The sequence below is a fragment of the Fusarium oxysporum genome, chromosome III, assembly GCF_013085055.1.
Source record: "Fusarium oxysporum Fo47 chromosome III, complete sequence".
NCBI lineage: Eukaryota > Fungi > Ascomycota > Sordariomycetes > Hypocreales > Nectriaceae > Fusarium > Fusarium oxysporum.
Genome location: NC_072842.1, coordinates 4,144,367 through 4,167,419, shown reverse-complemented (window position 1 = coordinate 4,167,419; position 23,053 = coordinate 4,144,367). Strand labels below are relative to the sequence as shown.

The 23,053-nt window shown below is 48.8% G+C and overlaps 6 protein-coding genes across 6 annotated transcripts; 1 reads left to right on the top strand and 5 right to left on the bottom strand.

Annotated features, from left to right (window-relative positions):
- Positions 1–62: 62 nt before the first annotated feature.
- On the bottom strand, positions 63–1,412 carry FOBCDRAFT_238198 (purine nucleoside permease-domain-containing protein; the record flags this gene model as incomplete). The annotated part of the gene is made up of 3 exons (XM_031177492.2): positions 63–403; positions 451–1,231; positions 1,281–1,412. 3 exons carry the CDS (start codon positions 1,410–1,412, stop codon positions 63–65), a joined length of 1,254 nt encoding a protein of 417 aa, XP_031048625.2.
- A 2,605-nt stretch (positions 1,413–4,017) lies between these two features.
- FOBCDRAFT_290766 (uncharacterized protein) lies at positions 4,018–8,041 on the top strand (the record flags this gene model as incomplete). The annotated part of the gene is made up of 2 exons (XM_031177494.3): positions 4,018–6,642; positions 6,692–8,041. The coding sequence occupies 2 exons, from the start codon at positions 4,018–4,020 to the stop codon at positions 7,898–7,900; spliced, it is 3,834 nt and encodes a 1,277-aa protein (XP_031048627.2). The 3' UTR covers positions 7,901–8,041.
- On the bottom strand, positions 8,042–9,802 carry FOBCDRAFT_25844 (uncharacterized protein). The gene is made up of 2 exons (XM_031177495.3): positions 9,519–9,802; positions 8,042–9,469 (listed from the first exon to the last, which is right to left on the bottom strand). Exons 1-2 carry the CDS (start codon positions 9,594–9,596, stop codon positions 8,183–8,185), a joined length of 1,365 nt encoding a protein of 454 aa, XP_031048628.2. The 5' UTR covers positions 9,597–9,802; the 3' UTR covers positions 8,042–8,182.
- Positions 9,803–9,955: 153 nt separating this feature from the next.
- On the bottom strand, positions 9,956–14,941 carry FOBCDRAFT_157697 (P-loop containing nucleoside triphosphate hydrolase protein). Its single transcript, XM_031177496.3, has 4 exons — positions 14,443–14,941; positions 13,865–14,224; positions 13,156–13,819; positions 9,956–13,110 (listed from the first exon to the last, which is right to left on the bottom strand). The coding sequence occupies exons 1-4, from the start codon at positions 14,613–14,615 to the stop codon at positions 10,054–10,056; spliced, it is 4,254 nt and encodes a 1,417-aa protein (XP_031048629.3). The 5' UTR covers positions 14,616–14,941; the 3' UTR covers positions 9,956–10,053.
- A 5,579-nt stretch (positions 14,942–20,520) lies between these two features.
- Positions 20,521–21,189, bottom strand: FOBCDRAFT_249064 (uncharacterized protein; the record flags this gene model as incomplete). Its single annotated transcript, XM_031177486.3, has 2 exons — positions 20,521–20,912; positions 21,003–21,189. The coding sequence occupies 2 exons, from the start codon at positions 21,187–21,189 to the stop codon at positions 20,653–20,655; spliced, it is 447 nt and encodes a 148-aa protein (XP_031048619.3). The 3' UTR covers positions 20,521–20,652.
- Positions 21,190–21,952: 763 nt separating this feature from the next.
- FOBCDRAFT_271560 (uncharacterized protein) lies at positions 21,953–22,357 on the bottom strand (the record flags this gene model as incomplete). The annotated part of the gene is made up of 3 exons (XM_031177484.2): positions 21,953–22,112; positions 22,168–22,247; positions 22,298–22,357. 3 exons carry the CDS (start codon positions 22,355–22,357, stop codon positions 21,953–21,955), a joined length of 300 nt encoding a protein of 99 aa, XP_031048617.2.
- Positions 22,358–23,053: the final 696 nt, after the last annotated feature.

Sequence of the window (23,053 nt, the reverse complement as noted above, 5' to 3'; positions counted from 1 at the left end):
ATGCTCTCCCAAGATTATCAAAACTGAATGATACAAACCCAACTGCCATGCCCTTTACTGATCTAGATCTTCCTCAAAGATTTCTGCGTCAAGACCCTCCGTCTATCCATCTCCCTATTCGCAAACTCACTGCTCTTACTATCCGGCGCAATGCGCTCACCATGGGTCACACTGCCAAAGCCAAAGTCAGGCTCACCACCAAGACTACCGAAAATATCTCCAATGTAGTTCTCTGCTCTGATGCCATCTTTGAATGTGGTATCCCAATCTTCAATAACGCCTTTGGCGATCTCAATGCCTGCGTTGAAGATATTTGCGATGGCGATTGAGAAGCCGTTTTGTTTGGCGGCGGTGAGATGATCTAGGTCGGTGTAGTCAGGAGGAGGGCGATCAAAGTTGGAACCTGCAAGGGTTAGCGAGATGAATGATAAGAGTTGTTGGACGGCTGACCTGTTCTGTAGATCATGACTCTTGAGAAGTCGCAGATCTTTGCAATCGCTGCTCTGACGAGGACTTCCAAGATTGCATTATCCTCCTGAGCGCTCATGCAGTAGATGCCAGTCCCGTTCGTCCACACTTTTGTAGTATTCTCAAAGGACTCAGAGAGTCTACTACCAGAGTAGTATACGTCACTCGTAGCAGTGTCGCACTTGATGACAGATGGAGGTTGAGAGGCACTCTTATATGTCTCGCCCATTCGGCGGTAGAGTGCACGGTACTCCTCTGGGCCATTCGCATCTTCCAGCTGAGCTTTTGAAGCGAGTTTGTATGCAGCATCTTGGAGTTGAGCGTTGAGTTCAAAGACTTCAGTGCCATAGGTGATAAAGGGCTGTTGGTAAGGCTGATCACGGCCATATGAGATGTACCCAGTCGGCCAGTCTGGAGGAAGAGATCGTATATCAATCTCATATTGTAAAGCAACCTGGACTGAATAACGAGCGATGGCAACTGAACCAAGAGTACCGTACTTGGGATTAACGCCAGCTATACCGGCGACGAGGAAGTAGGTATGGCGAAAGTCGAACTTGGGTGAGAGCATGAGAGCCATGAGTGAAGCAGCGGAGTTAATCTCTCCCTCGCCGATGGTGATATGGCAGATACCTCCATCTTCAGTGCAGGTGGCGCAGGGGAAGAGCATAGAGAGGCCAGGGGCGTGAATAATTTTGGAGGAGAGGTTGCCTAGATTTGAGTCGGGGAGGCGTTCGTGCCAGACTGCAGCTTCGGGGGACCACTATTGTGCAGTGTTAGAGAGGTGATGTGAGATAGGAGAGGGGGCTTACCATTGAGATGATCATGACCTTGGGAGCAAACACTTCATCGTCTCGGGTATTCATGGGACGAGGTAAAGCTGGTACTAGAGGCAAGAGGAGAAACTGAAGAAAGAATGAGAGTAAAGCTCCTGGTAGCTCCATGTTTGATAGTCTTGAGTTTTTTGAAGAAGCCACTCAAGATCGAGTGGGAAGTCGAGGAGCTTTATCTCTGAATCACATCCACACAATCTCAATATCATACCAAGACCAAGTTCAAGACCTTCAACACCGAACCCGTTTCACAGACCCAATTCTGTCAAAGGTCGTCATGTGGATTCAATGTCTTTGTGACTCCGAATAAAGATTCAGAGCTCAGAAGGAGAATCCCAACAGGTATCCAGCAACGGATGTCGCCCCCTCAAAGGCAAACTACAGCAACGAGTCATGTCGAGGCATTTTGGGATGAATCGGGAACAAATGGAGGACAACGACGGGATCTTTGATACGGGAAGTTGCTTTGTTTGGAGCATCATGTCCGTTCGATAGGGGAGTCTCTCAGCTGAAGTTCTTATCTCGAAGCCGTTTATGGGGTAAGTGTAGGGGTAATAGGAGATGCGTCTAGAAGCGCAACGAAGCAGAACAGGACAGGATACGACACCATGTGCTCAATGTTCGGAGGTCGAAGCGAAAGACAGCGCCATGTCTTTGATTCAAGCTTAACATCTAACGACTTGGCATGTCTCTACCGCTGACATGACCCTATATTCTCTATTGTATCACTTTGTGCAAACAGCCTCGATTGGGAAGTCTGTTAAACAGGGTCGTGCAAATATCCCGGAGTCGATATGAATTCTTGTGGAACTAATACGTCTGGAAATGTTCATCTGGGAATGCATGTCTCGGCCGGCAGGGCGCTGAAGCGATCGGGGAAGAGAGGGAGGTATTAATTGGATAGACGAGACGAGATTGGTTTGAAGTGAAGGATGCGGTATTCTATATTCTGGCTTTACAGGTGGAAAGTGATAGGATGTCTTAACCACTAAACTGGATCGTCCTGCGTGGAATACAAATATTACGAAAGAGAGTATTAGGAGTAGTCACGAGCATAAATTGACTTGTGCGCTTGTGTTATTGATGGTTTTGGATAGACGGATGGATTGTGAGATGTGAGGCTGTAGGGACAAGACGACACGGTGAGATGGAGTTTAGTCTTGGTGTAGTGAGTCTGGGCTCATTGCACGTGGGGTTATGTCTGTACTTCTTGCCTTTTTTGATGAAGATGGAGTTACTCTTGACGTTGTGCAGTTTGACTTTTTGGTTGTAACGGCGGGCTTGACTGTTATCAGCGGCTTCGATCGTCACCGTTTCATTGTGGCTAGCCATTCACCATTGACGAATGCCGTCTTATGTAACTGAAAGTCTAATTCAACTCGACTACAATAATTACTTCCAACTGTGCACAAAGAGAATCATGTAGTTCTGGGAACTTAGCCATCCAATAATATGCCTCTCTCCAACCTCCTATCGTAGCTCATCATCTCGGTTTATTTCTGGACCCCAATGTCTGGGCATCTTTTTGAGAATGGGGCCTCGGGTTATCAGATGCGCCCGGATCCGCGTATCTGATCTGTTTTGATAACTGTAAATGTCATCGACTTGAGTCAATTATTCCAGTTTTTCTAGAATTGTTATGATACTCGCATCATCTGACTCGTTGGTAGATCACTTGGAGAAAGCTTGGCAGAGGCCAAACTTCGCCTTTTTGTGTTGGCCTCAAGATACGACAGTAAAATATCTTGGCGTGATTTGTTTTTCGCCAAGAAAAACTGGGTTGCCTCTTTTATTACTCAGCTAGAGACCGACAAGGAAGGTCAAGACCCAGGGGCCGCGTGTAAGGTTTGGGGCTTTCAGCACTGTGCATGATCTGCCTCATTCCTCGTTATTTCCTAGTGTTTCAATTCTTAATTCAACGACGTTTCTTAAAGTCTGTAGATTAGACAACTTCAACACCAAAGGCTGCTGTGATGACGACGACATGCACCCACTAACCAAAAGCTTCTGTCTCTCTTAGCACAAACGACGTTGCAGCCAAGACGACCGCCAAGACGACCGCCAAGACACGATAGCAGCAGTACCAAGCATTTTCAGGATTACCTAGCCCCCCCTAGAGTCTCGGCTCTTCCGAGAAGATGGGCAGTGACAATATCAGTTCCCAGAGTTCCCCAATGACGGGGGCCGGGGAGCCCTCGGTCCTCTGTAAGGCGGACCAGTTACAGTGGGTTAGCGACGTGTCGCTGCTGATTGTTACTGGATATGGCGTATTTTGGTCAAGGCGGACCGCCCGGGACCCCCAGACAGAACTGACAGAGTTGCGCCGCCACAGAATAGAGATTGACCTGCCAAGCACCACTCACAATCAACTCTGCCCGGGTGAAGGTCATTTCCCGGTGGAGACGAGTCGTCCAGGTATGACGAGTTTCTCTTTAAGGTTCTTTATTTTCCTGCTGGACCTGGCTGGCTCTAACGTTTTTGGGGTAGAGTTTTGTAAAAGCCTCCCCCACGCTAGAGCTTGAGCATGATTTCGGTGCTTCCTCCACAATCAACGGTCCCCTTCAAACCATCTTCGATCCACCACTGAATCTCTCTTCCTCTTTCTTCTATTTTGGTTTGTTTTCATTCAACCTCTTTCTGTGGCTCAGTGCCGTACCAGGCTTTCTGGATCAACGGCTGCTTCGCGCTCACAAACTTGTAACACAGACTTCCATTGATGGACGACATCACGAGTGTTCCTGATTCACGCTATGGCGGCTCTGGCGAAGGGTCCAACTCTAACTCCAACTTTGACGCTGGTAGTCACGACCAGTCGAAGATTGATAACACGATGAATCCTCAACCCGAACCTCACGACGTCGACCCGCCCTTCGATTTGCACGACGACGAACATGTCCAGGGCAACAACTTTGCTTTTACCCCGTCTCAGCTACATCGACTCCTGACCGCCAAGAATATCTCCGCTCTGCGCGCGTTTGGAGGCTTGTTGGGTTTAGCCGCTGGTCTTCGAACCGATATCTCAGCAGGACTAAGCGCCGACGAAACAACATTGGACGGTACCGTCACTTTGGATGAAGCTGTAGCCTCTGGTAGCCTTGAACGACCGCCAGTTCTCTCTGCAGCATCCCCTCCACCGTCGCCGCCGCTCCTTCATAACGGGTTGTTCGAACATCGCGATAACCACTTTGTCGATCGAAAACGAGTATTTGGGAATAACCGCCTTCCCCAAATAGCACAAAAATCTTTCTTCAGACTATTATGGATAGCATTCAATGATAAGCTTATCATTTTGTTAACCATTTCTGCGTCCATCTCACTCGCTATTGGTATCTACCAGTCTGTCGACAAGTCGATAGGCGCATCGCGTGTCGAGTGGGTAGATGGTGTGACAATCGTCGTTGCGATCCTCGTCATCATCATCGCAAGCGCAGCGACCGATTGGCAGAAGAATTACAAGTTTAAGAAGGTCAATGAACGAAAGCAACAAAGGGACGTAACAGTGATGCGCTCGGGGAAACTCCAGCGCATCCCCGTTCAAGATGTCGTCGTTGGTGATCTTTTACACCTCGAGGCTGGAGATGTTGTTGCCGTGGACGGTGTTCTTGTGCAAGCTTCGAGTCTGCAGATGAACGAGTCTTCCATCTCTGGAGAGGCTGATCTTGTACACAAGACCGTACCGAGGCCAAACCATTCAGCTACATCCCGAATTGACCCCTTCATTCTCAGTGGAACCACTGTCGCGCGCGGTGTTGGTTACTATCTCGTTACTGCTGTTGGTGTCAACTCGACCTATGGCCGTATCCTCATGTCGTTGAGAGACGACGTCAAGGAGACACCACTCCAGGCGAAGCTTGGCCGTCTTGGCAAGCAACTTATTGTTATCGGTGCCATTGCAGGTTCCATCTTTTTTTTTGTGCTCTTCATCCGCTTCATGGTCACTCTCCACACCGTTACTGGTGGGCCTTCTCAGAAGGCAGAAGACTTTTTACATATTCTGATTCTGGCCGTCACGGTCGTCGTCATCACTGTTCCAGAAGGCCTGGCGCTCAATGTGACCGTTGCACTGGCCTTTGCCACGAAGCGTATGCTCCGAGATAACAACTTGGTGCGATTGATTCGATCGTGTGAGATTATGGGGAACGCGACAACAGTTTGCTCCGACAAAACTGGTACCCTGACACAGAACAAGATGACTGTCGTGGCTGGACGTGTTGGCTTGGAGTCTTACTTTGACGACACCGACCTGGTTGTTCCGGATCCCGACTCGTCCATGTCGCGTGCCTCGACTATCAAGTACGACAGTTCAATAGACATGGCAAAGTCACTCTCTCCAGAATGTCGGAGGTTGATCAAGGACAGCATCGCTCTCAACTCCACGGCGTTTGAGAATGATGACTCGGGCACCGCTACTTTTATGGGCTCAAGCACTGAGACTGCTCTGCTGCACTTCAGTCGTCAACATCTCGGTATGAACAACTTGGCCGAAGAGAGGGCCAACTGTCCCATTGTTGCGATCCTTCCGTTCGACTCTTCCCGAAAATGGATGGCAGTTTTGGTCAAGATTAATGAGGATCGCTACCGACTTCTCGTCAAGGGAGCAGCGGAAGTTGTGTTTGAATATTGTGCTTTTGTTGTTTTGGACCCAACATTCAGAGTACCAATTGCACGACTCTCGGAGAATGACCGTGCAAGCTATCGTAACACAATTGAAGACTACGCCAACAGGATGCTCCGACCTGTCGCCATTGCATACCGAGACTTTAGCGCGCAGGATATCTTTGATGGCCCAGACGACGACCCTGATAACATTAACCTAGAATGGTTGGCCTCTGGCATGATCTTCATCGGTGCCTTTGGCATTCGTGACCCATTGCGGCCCGAAGTTGTGGAATCAGTCCGCCAATGTCAGGCTGCTGGAGTGTTCGTTCGCATGGTTACAGGTGACAACTTCTTGACCGCCAAGGCCATTGCAACAGAATGTGGTATCTACACAGCTGGTGGCATTGCCATGGATGGACCAACATTCAGAGACTTGACACCTGAGCAGCTTGATGCTGTTATTCCAAGACTGCAAGTCTTGGCTCGTTCAAGCCCTGAGGATAAGCTGCTTCTTGTAACACACCTGAAGCGCATGAATGAGACGGTAGCTGTTACCGGTGATGGCACGAATGACGGTCTGGCATTGAAGGCGGCGGACGTCGGGTTTGCTATGGGTATCCAGGGTACCGAAGTTGCCAAGGAGGCTGCATCCATCATTCTTCTCGACGACAACTTTGCTTCTATTGTCAAGGCTTTGGCTTGGGGTCGAACTGTGAATGACTCCGTCAAGAAGTTTTGCCAGGTAATGTTATTGATCAATATGGCCAGGTTCTTTGCTAACCAAACGATAGTTCCAATTCACTATCAACATCACCGCAGGTATCATCACCGTCGTTTCCGAGCTTGTTGGTGACGCTGTTTTCACCGTCGTTCAATTGCTTTGGATCAACTTGATCATGGATATCTTTGCCTCTCTTGGTTATGCTACCGATCACCCCTCGCCCGACTTCCTCAAGCGAAAGCCCGAACCCCGCAATGCTTCTATTATTTCCATCACTATGTGGAAGATGATCATTTGCCAAGCCATCTACCAGTTGATAGTCGTGTTTGTTGTTCACTACGCTGGATGGGATCTCTTCAACCCCGACACTGAATTCGAGATTGAGAAGCTCCAGACATTGGTGCTCAACATCTACGTCTGGATGCAGTTCTTTAATCAACACAACTGTCGTCGCGTGGATAACAAGCTGGATATTTGGTATCAAGGATTTCTGCGTAACCCTTGGTTCATCGGTGTGCAGCTTATCACTATCGCTGGCCAGTTCGTCATCGTCTTCAAGGGAGGCGAAGCATTTGACACAACACCCCTTACAGGTGCCCAATGGGGATGGAGCTTGCTCTTCGGCGTCATGTCAATTCCACTGGGAGCTTTGATTCGACAGATTCCTGATAGCCTGGTCCAAAGTCTTTTCAACTTGATCTCAGACTGTTGGCTTGCAATTTGGCGACCAACTCGCGCGCTTCTGTCAAAGGTCTTTAGCTGCTTCAAGCGGAAGAAGGCCGATGACAAGGAAGCCCAACAACCAGAGCAAGAAATGGGTCCTGTTGAGAACATCCTTCACATGATGCACTTGACCCATGAGCCCGATGAGGACGAGACGCCCATGACGCAAGAACAGCGTGAAGCAATGGAGCGATCAGACCAAACACGAATGCTGAAAGAGAAGGAAAAGAAGAAGCGAGATATCGACTTGCACGGCCTCGTGGAAGCCGCCAAGCTAGGAAGAGAGCACAAGGGTGCCATTTTGGAGATTCACCCCAAGACACTCAAAGACGACCCAATTCTAAGGACCAGTAGTGGTAAAAACAGTACGCTGCCACCAAGTCAAGACGCCGAATTTATGAAATTCGTCGCCATAAACACGCGACGGCCTCGACAGCCGAGACGAACAAATCCTCGAGATCCGGCACGACCGGCTCAACGACGACAGCAAGAGCAGAGGAGTTCTTGGAGACATCATGTTTCCTGGGAGGGACTACTAAGATCCAAGAGACGATAATGAGCACGTTTGTGCGTTCATACAAATGATATTTTTAAGAGGAGGGTATATAGTAGACAGGTGTGAAGGAAAGACCTGTGTGCTTGTAAATGACAGATTACGACGTTATGACAGATAAAGGGATTCAAGATACCAATATACAGGTCGCTTTACTAGGCCATAATAACAACGCTTCCATCCCAAATTTTGCAATATCCAATCCAAAAGCCTTAATAGTGATCCAATCCCTCCTGTCATGCGTGTGTGTCCATCTCGTTAAATCATAAAACTTTTATCGTGTGCTCATCCTGTTTTGATGATGGCTTCCTCAATCGCACTTCCAATCTCGGACCTCGGTATTCCCGGTCCCCGCATCAAACAGAGAGATCTCGTAGCGAGCGACTTTATAAGAGCAGGTATACTCACCCGCACTGTAACAGGACCAGATTTTGGCTCTGTGGGAAATGAGAAACAATTGACGAAGCTCCAGCTCTCGGGTTGTTTCGGTACAGTGTGCCCAACATTCGGCATCGGCGAGTTGTTCAGATTGAGTTCCATAGTTTCAGCATCGACAACCCTGGCACCGAGTGCGAGGAGCTGCTTCTCAACTCCAACAATGCTGAAGAATCGTGTGAAATGGTCGATGCGCGTTCCAGCCGGTCGCGTAGGCCACGGCCATTCTATATCCTCCACCGTAGAAGGGTTGAGCTCCGCGCGAGAATAAACATACTGTCCATATCGTCCGTACGGTAGATCGATCACGCGATACATCTCATGTCGACCTGGGCCAATAAGCCAGCGTAGCCGTGTGAGCATCTCGTCTTTTGCACGGCCTTTGAGGGTGTTGCAGAAGAGGCGCGATTCACAGGCTGACATGGCGTAGGGCGGCGGTGAGTTTACGAGGAGGTGACATGCTATCGTTAGTATATCGCAGGCGAGGCGGAATGAAAATGCTGAGTGTTGTGTGGATGAGGGGACAGCGAGATCGCCGGGTGATGCAGGGGTTGTGCCGAGCCAGCCGTTGCCGAAGATCTGAGGCGAGAGTGAGAATGTTGGTAGGTTGAAGGATTTGGCCATTGGTGGTTGCTGAGAGTTGAAGTATGGCGGCGTTGATAGTGAAGCTGGCGCTGAAGTCGATAAAGATGGCGGAGTTGGCGTAGAAACTGAAGTCATGACCGTTGACGTAGGCGGTGTCAGCGCCTGGACCTGAGTCTTTCTCACAGCAACAGCCATCGAACCCGAAGAATCCTCCGTCGTTTCACTCTGCTCACTCTCCGGCGATCCAGAACCTCCACGCTTCCTATCCTCCCCCTCCCTCGGCAACAGCACAAGATCCTCCTCCGGCCCAACAACCTCATGCGCCAGCTCCAGAATCCTCTCCATACTTCTCCTCAAACTACCAACAAGACTCGGCTGGGCTCTGACTACAGCTTCAGTGGTGAGCATCTCGTCAACGAAGGACATGAAGACGGAGCTCATCTCTTCGATTACCTGCTCGAGACGACGCACGCGCTGGGCCTGTGCTGCTTCGGCGGCTTGGCGACGGCGGCGGAAGATGTTTTGGGCTTCGCGGTTACGTTCGCGACGGGCCTGAGGGATGTAAGTGGAGGTTCAATGGGGAGAGGGAGAGGGGATGGACCTTGAGTGCTGCATCGTCATTATCTTGGGTGTTTGAAGATAAGCGACTTCTGCGCTTGGGAGGTGATTGCGCAGTCATTGTATAAGTGGATGAGTATTAATATGAGGATGAGTGAGAGACAGAGAAGAGGCGAGTGAAACAACGTCAGCCCTGCGGCTTTACGAGAGACTGTCTAGGGGATCGAAACTAGCTTGCGACGCGAGTAGATTGACTGTAAATAAAGAATATGGTAAATGGGCTGACACGTGAATGAAGAGTATTTTGTGTTTCAAGGTGGCGATGAGATGAAATGGGGACGACGTTGGAATCTTCGGGACGTTTTGGGGTCGCACTTCTATCCCCGTGACCCCTTTGGGTTTAGTGGCTTATTAATCAAGCGGCGATCAATCAACATTCGAGGCTGACTTTAATGGGCCCACATTAACTTTAAATCGTGGGGGAGGCTGAATCTGATCTCAACTCAACTCAACTCCACTGCCTCAACATCAATATTAAGAAGAATTATATATATACAATATCCAAATGCCCCTGAACATCAATCAGATTCCTTACCACCCCCCCATGTTAAATCCCCAACCACTCGCGCAAAAGCACCTTTGGCTTGCAGCAAATCATGATACGTTCCCTCCTCAACCTTGGCACCATCCTCCAGGACAACAATCCGATCCGCGATTGCCATCATCTCCTTGCTATGCGTCACCACCACAATTGCCATATCTCGCCTTGACTTCTTCGCAATCTTTTGCATCGTGTGTCGAATCATTTCCGCGCTCTCTGCATCTAATGCACTAGTAGGCTCGTCCAGCACAAGAAGTCGAGGCTTGCGTACAAGTGCCCGCGCGATGCTGAGACGTTGCGCCTGGCCACCTGAAAGGGCTTGACCTCCGTCGCCGACTCGAGTGTTGTATCCATCAGGAAGAGTTGTGATGAACTCGTGGATACCGGCCGCTTTCGCAGCAGCTAGAATTCTAGGAAACTGACGGAGGTGCGATACTTCACCCAAGCCGTACACGATGTTCTCTGCAATGGTACCTGGGAAAAGGAACGGCGTTTGTGGCACATATGCCATCATTGATCGAAGATGCTCCATATCGACGTGCGCATGGGAATACTCATTGAAGCTGAGTGGTGGTCTTGTACTAAGGATCTCAAGTTTGGTGGGAGCATTAAGACCCAGCATCAGCGAGATCACCGTCGACTTGCCACATCCTGACCGACCAACAATCGCCAAAAAGTCTCCAGCATCCACCTCGAATGACACTCCTCGCAAGATTGGTCTCTCCGAGCTTAACTTATATGAGAACTCGAGATTGTCAAGTCGAACTGGGAGCGGTGTTTTGGGCTTGTAGTATCCGTGAGGCTCGCTTTTGGGTATCAGAGGCATATTGGCGTACCCCAATATCTGTGCGGCGGTTGACTGGGCCATTGTGACTTGTGGTATCGTACTAAGAATACTCGTCGCTGTGCCCATGCTGAACAGAAGCAGATTCACTACTGCCACCACTGTCGTTACTGTAATCGCTCTCTCCGAAGCCAGAAGCACAGTTCCATAGTAGAACACAAGTGCTGTAAGGGGGTAATTGACTGACTGGTATAGACCATACAGTGTACTTGTGTGTCCTGCCCTCTTCTGTCCCAGGCCCAGGGTGTGCCTCACTGCTTTCATATACTTCGCACCCATGTATCTTTCTAGAGTGAGAGCTCGAACGACTCGGATGTTGAGGAAGATCTCAGTCAAAGTTGCACTCGCATCTTCGGCCCCTTTGTTGCAGCGCGCCTCCCACTTCCCACTAATAATGGTATAGCCTTTGACTGCACCCATAACGACAGGCAGCGGTGCGAGGGTGACGAGCGTGAGTTTCCAGGAGATGACAAGCGCCCAAGCAACAGCAGCAATGATCATGACAGTGACAGTGATGATGATGGGCAAGAATCTGCCAACAATGTTGCGCATCTCTTCGGCATTTCGGTCAAGACACTCGTTGATACGACTAGGAGAGTTGCGCGATCGATCGAACCATGCTCTTGGTTGTCGGAGGATTCGTTTCAGGGCTTCGACTCGGATGGTGTTGATCCAGGCTTGTCCCACCATTTCAAGAAGATATCGACCACCGCCAGTGCAAACACCATCCATGATCGCGATGACAATGAGATAGATAGCCCATCTCTTGCCCTCTGCTAGCTTGTCACCTTGTGACCACATCGCGCCCAGGAGTTGCGCGAAGCAATACGCAAATGCAGGAATAGAGCCCGCTCCAACCAGGCAGGTCAGTACTCCGAAGACAAGAAGAACCCTATGCCCGCGCCCCAACGCTGGCCAGACTGTCCTCAATATTGAAGCCAGAGCCATTGGTGGAGGGAGATCCTTCGTCTCGCTGTCTTTATCATCCACCTTGTCTGACTGAAGCTTGTCGCGATACTTGGTTTGTCTGAGTCTCGTAATGCTCTTGGGACGCTCTGCCCCACCAAATACGTACTCTGGCTCTTCGAGTGAGACCAGTGTGCATGACGTTTCCATGCCATCCAGACTGCTGTGGGATCTCAGTGCACTGTCGTGCTTCTCGTCGTAGAAACTAGCCATCGGATGGTTGTCGGCCGCGGACTTTGATCGTGCAGGTTCAGGTTCGGGTATGGCTACAGTGAGGGGTTGCATCTCCCAAGCTCGAGCTGTCCGCATGCGAAAAGCGGCTGCTGTGTTTGTACCTAAAGTCAATCGTGTAGCGGTGCTTGTAGGTGCTGGACTGAAAGACTCCAATCCTCCAACGACTATTTGCGAGAGCCGTGAAGCTTTGCCGGGAAGGGGGAATATAGGAGAAAGGGGTGAAAGAGGAGAGTTTGGAGACTCGATGGTGATATCTATCGGCGTGTCTGGTTCCTCTGATATGGTAGATGCAAGAGTGGCGAATGTACCACCAATCTGCATATCCAGATCCTTTTTGAAACCTTCTTGAACAAGGGATGCATTGTCCATCACGTAGACGAAGTCATTGGCGTCGATTTGCGCGACGTCATGTGTGATGATGATGGTTGTTTTGCCCCGTCGCCAAGCCCTGATCGCATCCATGATGAGCACGCGGCTAACTTGGTCAAGGCCACTTGTGATCTCATCCAGGATGAGCACTGGAGGGTCTCGAAGTCGAGCTCTGGCAAGCGCTAATCTCTGCTTCTGTCCGCCGCTCAAGTTGTATCCATCAGCGCCGACGTTGGTATCTAGACCTTCAGGGAGTCCTGCAATCGTCGACTGAAGCAATGCTGCATCACAAGCTCGCATCACCTCAGCCCGCGTTGCTCTTGCAGGGTCGTGGTGGCCGAATGCTACATTTTTGAAGAAACTTTCGTTGAACAGGATGCTGGATTGTTGGATCAAGGTTATGTTCTCACGGACCCAATATCTGTCGAGAACCTGTAAGGGTTTGTTGTCGACATATACCTCTCCACTTGAGGGCTCGTAAAATCCGACAATGAGGTTACCCAATGTGCTTTTCCCGGAGCCGCTTCTCCCGACAATAAATGTCATCTCGCCCGAGGGGAAGAAGAAGTTGGATTCGTGGAGTACCTTTTGTGCCGGATTCGAGGGGTATGCGAAGCTCACCTACTAGAGTTAGCTCTTATCTTTATTAGCACAAGAAGAACCTACATTCTTCAGCTCTATATCACCGCTGCAACTCAGAGGTCGCAAAGTTCCAGTCATCGGCTTGACCATCTCACCGTCCCGCACGTTTCGAGTGATGCTGGAGAGAAAGCTACCGGCTGACATGCCTTTTGCGAGAACCAACCACTGAGGCATCAAAGCCTCAATACCCTGAAATGCTGCGAGGGTTGCATAAAAGGTTGTCAAAACACTGCCAGCGGCAAGACCATCGTTGTTGACGAGCACAACGCCGTACCAAAAACCGACGACGAACATGGCCACGACCCAGAAAGCAACGTAGCCCATTTGCAGAGCATTACATTGTGCCTGGATTAAATACTGCTTTGCTGCAGCTTTGGCAGCCGGGTAGTACTGCCAGACCTCCTGATCGTAACCGTTGAAGACCTTGACGAGATCGATGGCTGTGATTGAAGCAACGGCGAACTTGGAAGCGACTTCCAGTTCACGTTTCTGTGCTTGAATGGCGGGTTCAAGTCGCTTTGTCGCCAGCGAGAGAACGATAGCTGAGATTGGAAGAGTGGCGAGGAGGACAAGGGTGAGTTTCCAGGAATAGTAGAGGGCGATACCGAGGGAAGCGATTGAGGTGATGATGTCGCCAACGAGAAGACCGAGAACTTGGGAGGAAGCGAGTTGAAGTTCACGAGTTTGTCTATCGGATGTTAGTCATGTTCAAGTGCAGAAGAGGGATACATACGTCTGCATTCTGATGAGAAGACTTGACATGCCTTCGGATTGAGAATCGAACCAGGCCATGTCCTTGGAGAGAAGACTTGCAAAGATGTCTTGCCGAACACTGCATGCCTGCAGCTCTCCAAATATGACCCAGAGCGCAAGGAATGCTGTACTTGTGATCCAATTGCCAATACCGAGTCCTACAAGGACAAGTGCCCATCTTCCCACCTGCGAAAGAGCGTCATCCCCGCTGAGCGATCCATTCCCAAAGCCCGCGATGATATCGAAGACTTTTCCAAGAATGACCGACAGAACAGTTTTGAAGCCTGCTGAGAAGCCAGCCGCAAGCAGTGCAGCGATTAAAGCGCCGGAGTGTGATCGTCTTGTAAATAGAAAGAGTTGTTTCCACGATGATTTAACGCCTTGTTCCATTTTTGGAGTATAGAGAAATTGAGTATCATGCTGAGATTAAGGGGGGAACACTTGAACAAGTGCTCGAAGTGATTGAGGCGACATGGCGATACGAAGCGACTAAATCCATGTGTCTGGGGCGACAAAGAACAATATCAAAGGGTCAGTGTTGTGATAGTGTGCACAGACGAGGCTGCGGCCAGGGGCTTAGTATTGTTCTTTTTGATATTGGCGAAAAGTGCACTGAGAGAGAGGGGAACATGGGACGAATTGGACTGATTATTTTTCAAAGGCTTTTGCATCGGGCTTTGGAAGGGTGCCGAGGGGCCGATCGATGTTGGTGAGGGTGTTGCCACTGTCATCTTGACGGGTGAAGTAGCGAAAGCTCGCGAGACGAAACAACTTGCTTGAATTGTTGGTTGGTTCTTATTCGTTTGAATTACAAATTCATTTCGGGATTGTCGGAAGTTGCGAGGGTACAGCAACTGTCAACTGTTTTCTTCGCCATGTTCTGGCTCGTTTGTGCTCCTCGTTGGTAGCACAAGGCGGGAAACGTTACAAAACGGATAAAGTCTGTTGGCACCTTACGTAAGGAGAGACAATCTAGATCATACCTAGGTAGGTACCTAACATGAGAGATCTGACTTGATTATAACAAGCTGTTTATTCAATGTCTGTAATGTGGGCGCCCTGAGTTTGCGATGGCGGGCAGGTTGGGAAAGACCAAGAGTAAGACTCGAGACCAACCTGTACCTTCTGTGTGACTCGACCGCATGACGGCAAGTCGTTGGGAGCTTGGGAGAGGGCGAGGGTATTATGAGTACTTAAGGTATTCTAGACGGGAGAATGGAAATCTTGGACGAATTGCATGGTGACCTCGGAACTACAAGGGATATGCGCGAAACTATACATCTGTACCAGTTACAAGTATACTTTTATTGCATTTCTAGTATCGACCCTTAGGTCGGCGTTGGTTCTCTGATCGTGGGTAGTTGTCCGCAAGTCTCTCGTTACATCATTGCAATCAGTTGATTTTAAATTATTACTGCTAGATTTTAATACGGCTTATATTGGCCATATAAACCCCCCAAGACCTCCTGAGGTTATCCTTCTTGCTTATGGTCGAGAGCTTGAGTTCAATGGTTACAAAGAAGCAAGCTTGAGGACCCTCATCACCCCTCCCAGTATTGGTATCACTGTGTTTTATCACCATTGCAAGCCCCAACACCATTTTCGTCGGTTAGCTACAAGTATCGTGTATTGCCAGAGGACAACACACTTGGATTCGAAATTGACTCGTGTCTTGGGTAGCTCTCCGTTAAGCTATCGATTTAGTTGAATGGAGGGTTGGGGCTGGGATACGGAATACCCTGCTGACGGGAACACATGTAAACTTCGTACTCGTGTTCACATGCAGAGCAGTTTCTCGTCACACCATGCCTTTTCTCACGGCATTTAGCATAGTATAGCCATTATATTCTTAGAGGATTCGTAGCATCAGAAGCTTCACAATGCTTTTGCCTCAAATCTGCTTCGGCGAGTGGGGAATTTGCGGCTCCTGTACCTGTATTTTCTACATGCCTTGAACTCATCTTTTGGGGGCTAGATTATTTACAGATAACTGAGCAGGAGAGACTTCATATGGGACGATTCGCTCATGATATAGATAGGAAACAGTCATCGTTTAGAAGAGTTGCAGAAGGCGTACTTCGATGGTTGGCGCTGTCGGCAACAGATATACATCCTTCATTTTTCCGAAATCTGAAGTGTAAATTGCAAGAATAGGAGAGCTCAAAGACTTGTTTTGGGCTTTGAAAAGACTTTATGCGAGATGTTGGTGATCTTGATATTGGGAGAAGTCTTGTGCAAAAGATTCGTCCGCAGCCATAAGTTGCCAGGATTTACCCCTGGCTTTCGCATGACTGTCTTTTTGTGGTGAAGAATAATTAATTGTATGTAGCCCTATGTGATTGACGGACCCGTGGCGTCGTGGAAGAATGATAAGAGTTATGTTTCTATCCACATTAGGATAGAAGATACAGAGCGTCTTATCAGGGATCTGCTCCTGTTTCCTACAGATGCTTAAACTTGGAATAATTTCATACTTAAACTGTTCATAGCTTCAGACTCGAAGCTACTATGGTAGAAAGCCACTGTATAGTCTTCGCAATCGAGGCTCGCATCCTCAACGAAGCACAGGCCCCATGGCCGTAAAACAGATGGTGCCGTGTTCTGGGCTCCGCCTTGTCCGTGATACAAGATGAAGCGCTCAAAATGCCGCCGAGGTATAGGTTGTACTCTCGCAGAATCAGTTGTTACATCCAACGCACGACATATATCATTTCGCATTAGGTCACCCAGTTCCTCTCATCCGTTCATCCCATACGAGTCGTAAACTTGAAGAGGCTGGGATAGAGACTGTTCTGGCCCAGTAGCGTCAAGGCCGCAGCGCACTTAGTGTTAGGAGAGGAGTCCGGTGAGGAGAGATTTGTTCGGCAAAGCGCTCCACGAGATAGATATAATGGTCCTCTCGGGCCGCGTCCTGGAGAGCGCAACAAAGCCCAACTTGAGAGACCGAGGCAAAGGCTTTACTCTGGGTGTTCTTGTTTTGTTTTAGTGAAGTAGACATAGGATATCTAGGATCCCATATGCGCAAACAATGCGGTGCTTAGTAACCCCTTAGACTCTTCGAGGAGGAGATTGTGTAGGTAGTCGGTAAGCTCGTCAACGGTGTTGTTGACAGCGCATTCGCCACCCATATCATCTTCTCTTTCTTAGTTTTTCACAATTTGTGTCCACCGGCGTTGACACGATTTATAGATAGAACTTCGCAATAGAGATACCCTCGTTGAGAGTCTAGGAAATGCCCCCTGTTCGTGGCAGCGATCACAGAGAATAACTTGACCACCATCGCTGAAGAGGGACAGACAGGTCAACGAAACTGTCACGCAAGAGGGTATACAATGAGAGGGAAAGGCAGGTGTATGAACAGTCAACCTGAAGCGGATTCGGTGTAGAGGCTCGTCAGTGGTTTGATACGAAATGTCGGCGATTTTGCACCACGCCCCGTAGAAGGGTTAACCAAAACACTGTTGCGAATGCCCTCACCTCTCAACACAGCAGCAACATGAACATCTGCAAATAGGCGCAATTAGCAAAAAGAAACTTGAGGTAAAAAACATACAACAGCGGGGATTCGCTGGTCGTCACCGACCCAACTACTAATCCGCCCCTTACCAGCTTATCTATGGGAGAGCGGACGGGATCCCGAGTTCTCTGATAGGTATGGTCGTATGTACTCACATGTTTGTAAGTTCAAATTATAGCGTCTTCCTCGTGCCGACCGTCAAGCCTACGGTACAAAGTAGATGTGAGCATGTTCTCTCTAAATAATGAAACGCAGTTCGCTCAAGGTCTGTGACAGAAGTCAAACTCTCCCCGGCGCTCTGGCTGCGCAGCGGGAGCTAGCAGATGCGAGTCAAAAATCCTAATTTCCATCATGTTATCAATACCCAGAAGAATTCATGAATAGCCTACGCTTATACTCGGTGTTGTTCGGTTGACTTGGAGGCTTGCTGGTTGATGGCGGCTGACTCGGCAGCCTCCAGCTTCAACTTGAGTTCTTCATTCTCATTGAGCTTCGGTGCAAGATCCTCCTCGGCTGCACGCCAGAAAATAGTCACCTCAACCAAGTTTCTGCGTATATAACCTTTATCCAACGGTTAAAGGTTGCTTTCATGGTATTGGATCATTCTTGGAATGGAATGCCGCATGAGAATCTTTGTAAACTCTTATCCTGGAACGACTTCTTCTTTATGGTGATGGGATCCCTCTTATACCTGAAGGGCTTTCTTCTATCTTCCTTGACTACCTAGAAAGGGTTCGATGGGCTGAGGAGAAGGAAGTTACCCTGGTCTAGTAGAATTGCTATGATCTTATTCATTTACATAACATGTACTTGTGTTCGGGTTCAATGTTGGGATGTTTGAGCGAAGGAAGACCAGCATGCAAGATGCATCGGGGCATCTTTCTCATTGCTTATAAGCACTACAGGTTTTTCATTTTGATTGCCAAAAAGGAAGCAAGGGAGGATAGTATTCCCCTAGAGACCATAGAAGTTAACTCAGCTTACTAACATAATAGTTAGCTATTACAGCATCTTATATAGTGTAATTTACTTACTGCTGCTAGCGTCATCAACTACAAGGCCTCGGGCAATAATTCTCTTTCAATGAGGGATAGGTGCCAATAAACCTACCTGCCCTCCCCCAGATCTCGGTCAGGGTTTGGGGAATGTGCGCCAGCTAGATCGTTGTGGACATCGCGGTGGTCTCATCCCCGTGAAAGGCTGGATGCATCGTACTGGTGTGGCCAGTGTCAAAGACAGAGTACTCTGACCAATGATATATCTTGCTCAGGAGTTTTGACCTTTGTCATCTCTGTAAAGCTTTATAACAACCGAAAGCCAGTAGGTACGAGGTTTGTTGAAGTGATTTGATATACTGCCTCATCTCCAAGGGCAGCGGGCTGAGGGATGGGATGGCGGTTATGTGTGCAACTCAAGGATGCAAAGGGGTACGAAAAAGAAGGGTGATGTAGGAGAATATAGCAGCACCAATTCTCGGTTCTGGGTACCCTCGGCGGCTGGAAGTGCTGATTGTGAATCGATGGTAGAAGAAGTGTTGTTTTGAGTCCTGGTTCAGCATATCGGGATGTCGTCTTGCAGCCATAGCAGCATCCACAGCCCTCCTTCGACCTCAAACTGTGGGACATTCCTACGTGGTGACGGATGCTCCGCAGGGCCTGTGGGCTACCTTCCTGGGCCAAGGTGGTGATATCGGTATTGACTTAGCCGATACAGCTGGGAATTTAGCTGATGCTTTGTTATGTCCTTGCATCAACATCGCCCAGTAAAGCAAAGCACTGGTCCTTGAGGTGTCTCGATAGCGACAATGATAGCATGCATTCCTGCAAATTTGAATGCGATCTCACTCACTTCTGCCGCCAGTCTTAGTACAAATGACCTCGGCAGTGGGCAAGAGTCGATATCGACCAGAGCAGTTATATATACAAATTGGCCTCAAACGAGCCGATTGGCAAAGGAGGGAAAGGGAGGGAAAAAGAAGATCCGTGTAGATCTTGACCCGTGGGCGTGTGTGGTACAGGGGGGCTCTGGCGCTGGTGGCCAACTCGTTCGGAGAGCTTCATGGACCTAGCCAATCTCATCAGAAATTTCATTAGCTGCCAGATTTCGTTGAGCTTGTTCCCAGATATACTGGGCAACTCCTCGAAGATGATAGCTTAGATGGCTGTCAGCTATTTTAGGAAGGCGAGGACAAGACGCTGCTGGTCTAGTTTAAAGGCATTGATGGGAGTCAACTTCTTGAGGACACTCCCCAGTTGTTCGGTTGTTTTCGATTGCCCCGCTTTCTGTATCGAGTGGCTGAGTATATAGTAAATCGCAGATCGTATCAGGCGGTAAGGGAGTTGGAGGTTGATGTGTATGGAACCTATGTCCTTAATCTTACCTCGTCGAAGTGATCGACAACGTCTAGTGTCAGGCTGTTGAGAAACGCCCTAGCCTTCTCCTTCGTGCTTTAGGGGGGAGAATAGTAGGCATTGCAACTTAATGTTCGTGCTGTGGCTGGAAGGCTGACACGTATGCAAACGACGAGTGCTTGTAAGCCTTCAGGCGACGAAGTCCTGTTCAACAGGGAGGGTTGGAAATTTAGAAAAGGTCGTGAGCTGACGAGCGGCATGGACCTTGGGAATCTGAGGTGTGAGGAAGGCTGGAATTTTCATGCTTTCACCAAAAGCGTATCGCGTTCGGGGTCGTTAGGGGTTATCGGCCGGTCGATCTGGCTTGAGGTGGTCTTCCAGGGAGTTGGCTTCGTACACCAGCGTGTGTACAGGGACATCGTCCTTTTGTTTGACCTCCTCGGTGGCGATGAGAGCAGGCAGAGGGCTTATAGTAGGGCCCTCCCTGGAATTATCTGCAAGAGTCACCGGCATCTTTATAGTATAGTAAGTATATAGGTTTTCCAAGAGTGGCTTGACTACCTGCGAGTCGATATTGACACCCTACTTCATTGTGGAGGACATCATCTTGTTGAGTATGGCCAAGGGGTATCCTCGTCGCCCAGAGTAGTACATTCTGGATTTGTAAAGCTCCCCTCGTTGACTGGCAGGGGTAGGGTGAACAAACTTCCGTGATGAATCCGTTTCACCGAAGTCTTCAGCTAAAAGCCTCTCAAATCAGGTTTGTGGGTCCTTTTGACGTCGAGCGCCTGGGCTGTCTTGCAGGCCTAATAGACCACTGTGACTGGTTCCGCGCTCTCGGCGTGTATATAAGCTGCTGATTGAAATACTTGCGGAATGGATGATAAAGTTGTCAGGGGCTCATGCGACGAGGCTGACGCTTTGTAACTGAGACGATGGGAGACCCAACCTCAGTCGGCGTGGCGGCAGGAGGATATCTGCGGCGTGAGTGAGAGTATTGGTGGCGTTCGCAGTGTGAGTAGGCAGTCGCAGAGGCGACTGCTGTGGTCTGACGAGAGGGCTTAATGAATTTGCGCATGTACTCGCGTCCTGTGCAGCTCCCATATCATCGTTCCATGAAGTTTTCCCTACAGCCCTCACGTTCCACGCTGCATGATGACCTTATGCCTCGAGTTGTTTGGTGAGGTCTTCGTTGATGGCGATTTGCTTCGTCAATTCCTCTTCTGCAGAGCGCCAAAAGTCTGTGATACGCTGCAGTCGCTCCTCAGTAAGAGCAAGAGTCTTCTTAAGCTTGTTATTTTCTATAGGAAGCCCGCCATTACTTTCCTGAAAATAGTCGTTTTCGTTGTTTACGAATTTATTCTCTTCCGAGATATGCTTAACGCGGTCACGGAGCGCAGCGACCTCGACATGGTCGGCTGGAAGATTGACAGACATGACGACATTTTTCGTATCTTTGCTGTTCGGGTACCTAACCCCTTGGATTATATATCGATCGCTTAAGGTTTCGGAATTTTGTATTTTTATTTCTATCAAAAGGTGTTTCCGCATTCGAAGGCTTGTCTGTGTTCGCATAGTTCTGTGTTGTTGAGATAGTAAGGTAAGTTAGGTACCTAGCTTATCTACTCGGGCTAGTTCCCCGGCGCCTCTCCGTTTTCCGGGAGCTGGTCCGCGACTCCCTCTTGATCCTCGGGGAGCTGATAGAAAATCTCAAGGCCGTGGAAGAGTATGCCTGGGCGACATTATGTAGTCCGCAAAGACGTGCCCAGTGGACGTGTTTACATCTTCCATCTCGTAATCGTCCCTTTCGTCAAATAAGGAACGGAGGTTTCCATTGTTTGTGAAAAAGGTACGGGTGATTCTGATCGTCTACAGCCTCGACGGGATCATTGGTAGCATCCGGGTCAGAAAGGACCTCGGCCCGGAGCTGGGCGATTGCATTTTCGAGGTGGTCGGCGGGCATCAGGCTGCTTCTATAGTACCCTTTGCGCTATCTTGAATTCCAATTTTATTACTTTCCCTGAGAAGGGGCGAGAGGTAACGGATTATATATAATAGGTAGTCGCGTCAAACAAGGACGTTGTCGTTCGTAGTTCCCATCACAAGGCATTTCACATTTGAAGATTCGTGGTTTTGCTGACATAACGTTCTGTATACGATCCGTATGGCTTCTCTATTGGGATCGTAGTTGCTTTTAGGGTTAGTTCTGCTCTCTCTCTGTCTTGGGGAGCTGATATATAACATCGAGACCGTGAAGGAATGTATCTGGGGTCTCAGGCCCCTCCTCCACAGCCTCGGTCCCAGCATCCAAGCCGGGAATGATCCCAGCTCGGAGCTGGGGCAGCTCCGATCTCATCTGGCTAGAGAACATATTAGTATTATGTTATCTCAAGTCGATTATCAGGAAAGTCTTACTTGACTAGCATGGCGAGACTTTCGGTCTGCCATCCGAGTCCTTGGATCTCAGCATTCTGGTCTTGCATAATATGTAGCATCTAGAAAATCAATCAGTAATCAAGTATTACCCAATTCAAAGAGTAATTACCATTTGTACGAGGCAAATAAGCATTGCAGTATTCATTTGTTCGACTGGTATCACGTCCATGATGGCGATGCCCTTCCCTGCGCGATTGGCGAGATTGGCGAGTTGGTTGTGAAGGGCAAGAATACGTTTGGAACTCTTTGGGTTATATATTTGTAATCAAATATTTTCGGTTGACATAACTCTCCGTAGGTCCAATAGCATGTCAGTAGAGCATGTTGAAGCATTGTCGTTGAGGTCTGCCAGTTCCCTGACACACTTGCTGGCACTGCCAGCCTACCTTCTACAAACACCAAATTTGAGGCCCATATAATTGTCACCAGTTCTTCTAAACTTACTCATGCCTCTGTATTGATTCCCAGTATCAGTTAATGAAGTGCTTATTTGCTGCAATGTGTTTCCGAGGTCAAGGCGATCTCGGGCTGAATGATAGGCAAGATAAGGATTTCGACGTGAGTTCGACTTGCAAATATTAACATGCCATGGAAATAGACGGTATGATCCTATCTCAGTAGTAAAAACTGTTTTATCCAATTTCTCAAGTTAGCCAGATTCTGAAGCATTGTGTATTATTGAGACCCATGTAATCCTATCGACAGACTCACGTATGTAAAAGGAGGTGGCTATTATAATGTGTTGGAAGAGTATAATTATCGGTTTAAAGGTTAGAATCTCTTACCAGCTTATCTTATGATGCCTTCTAGTAGCTTTTTGGTTTTAGCTAAAGTGTTTCATCGGCCATGATTTAAAGGTCGTGCC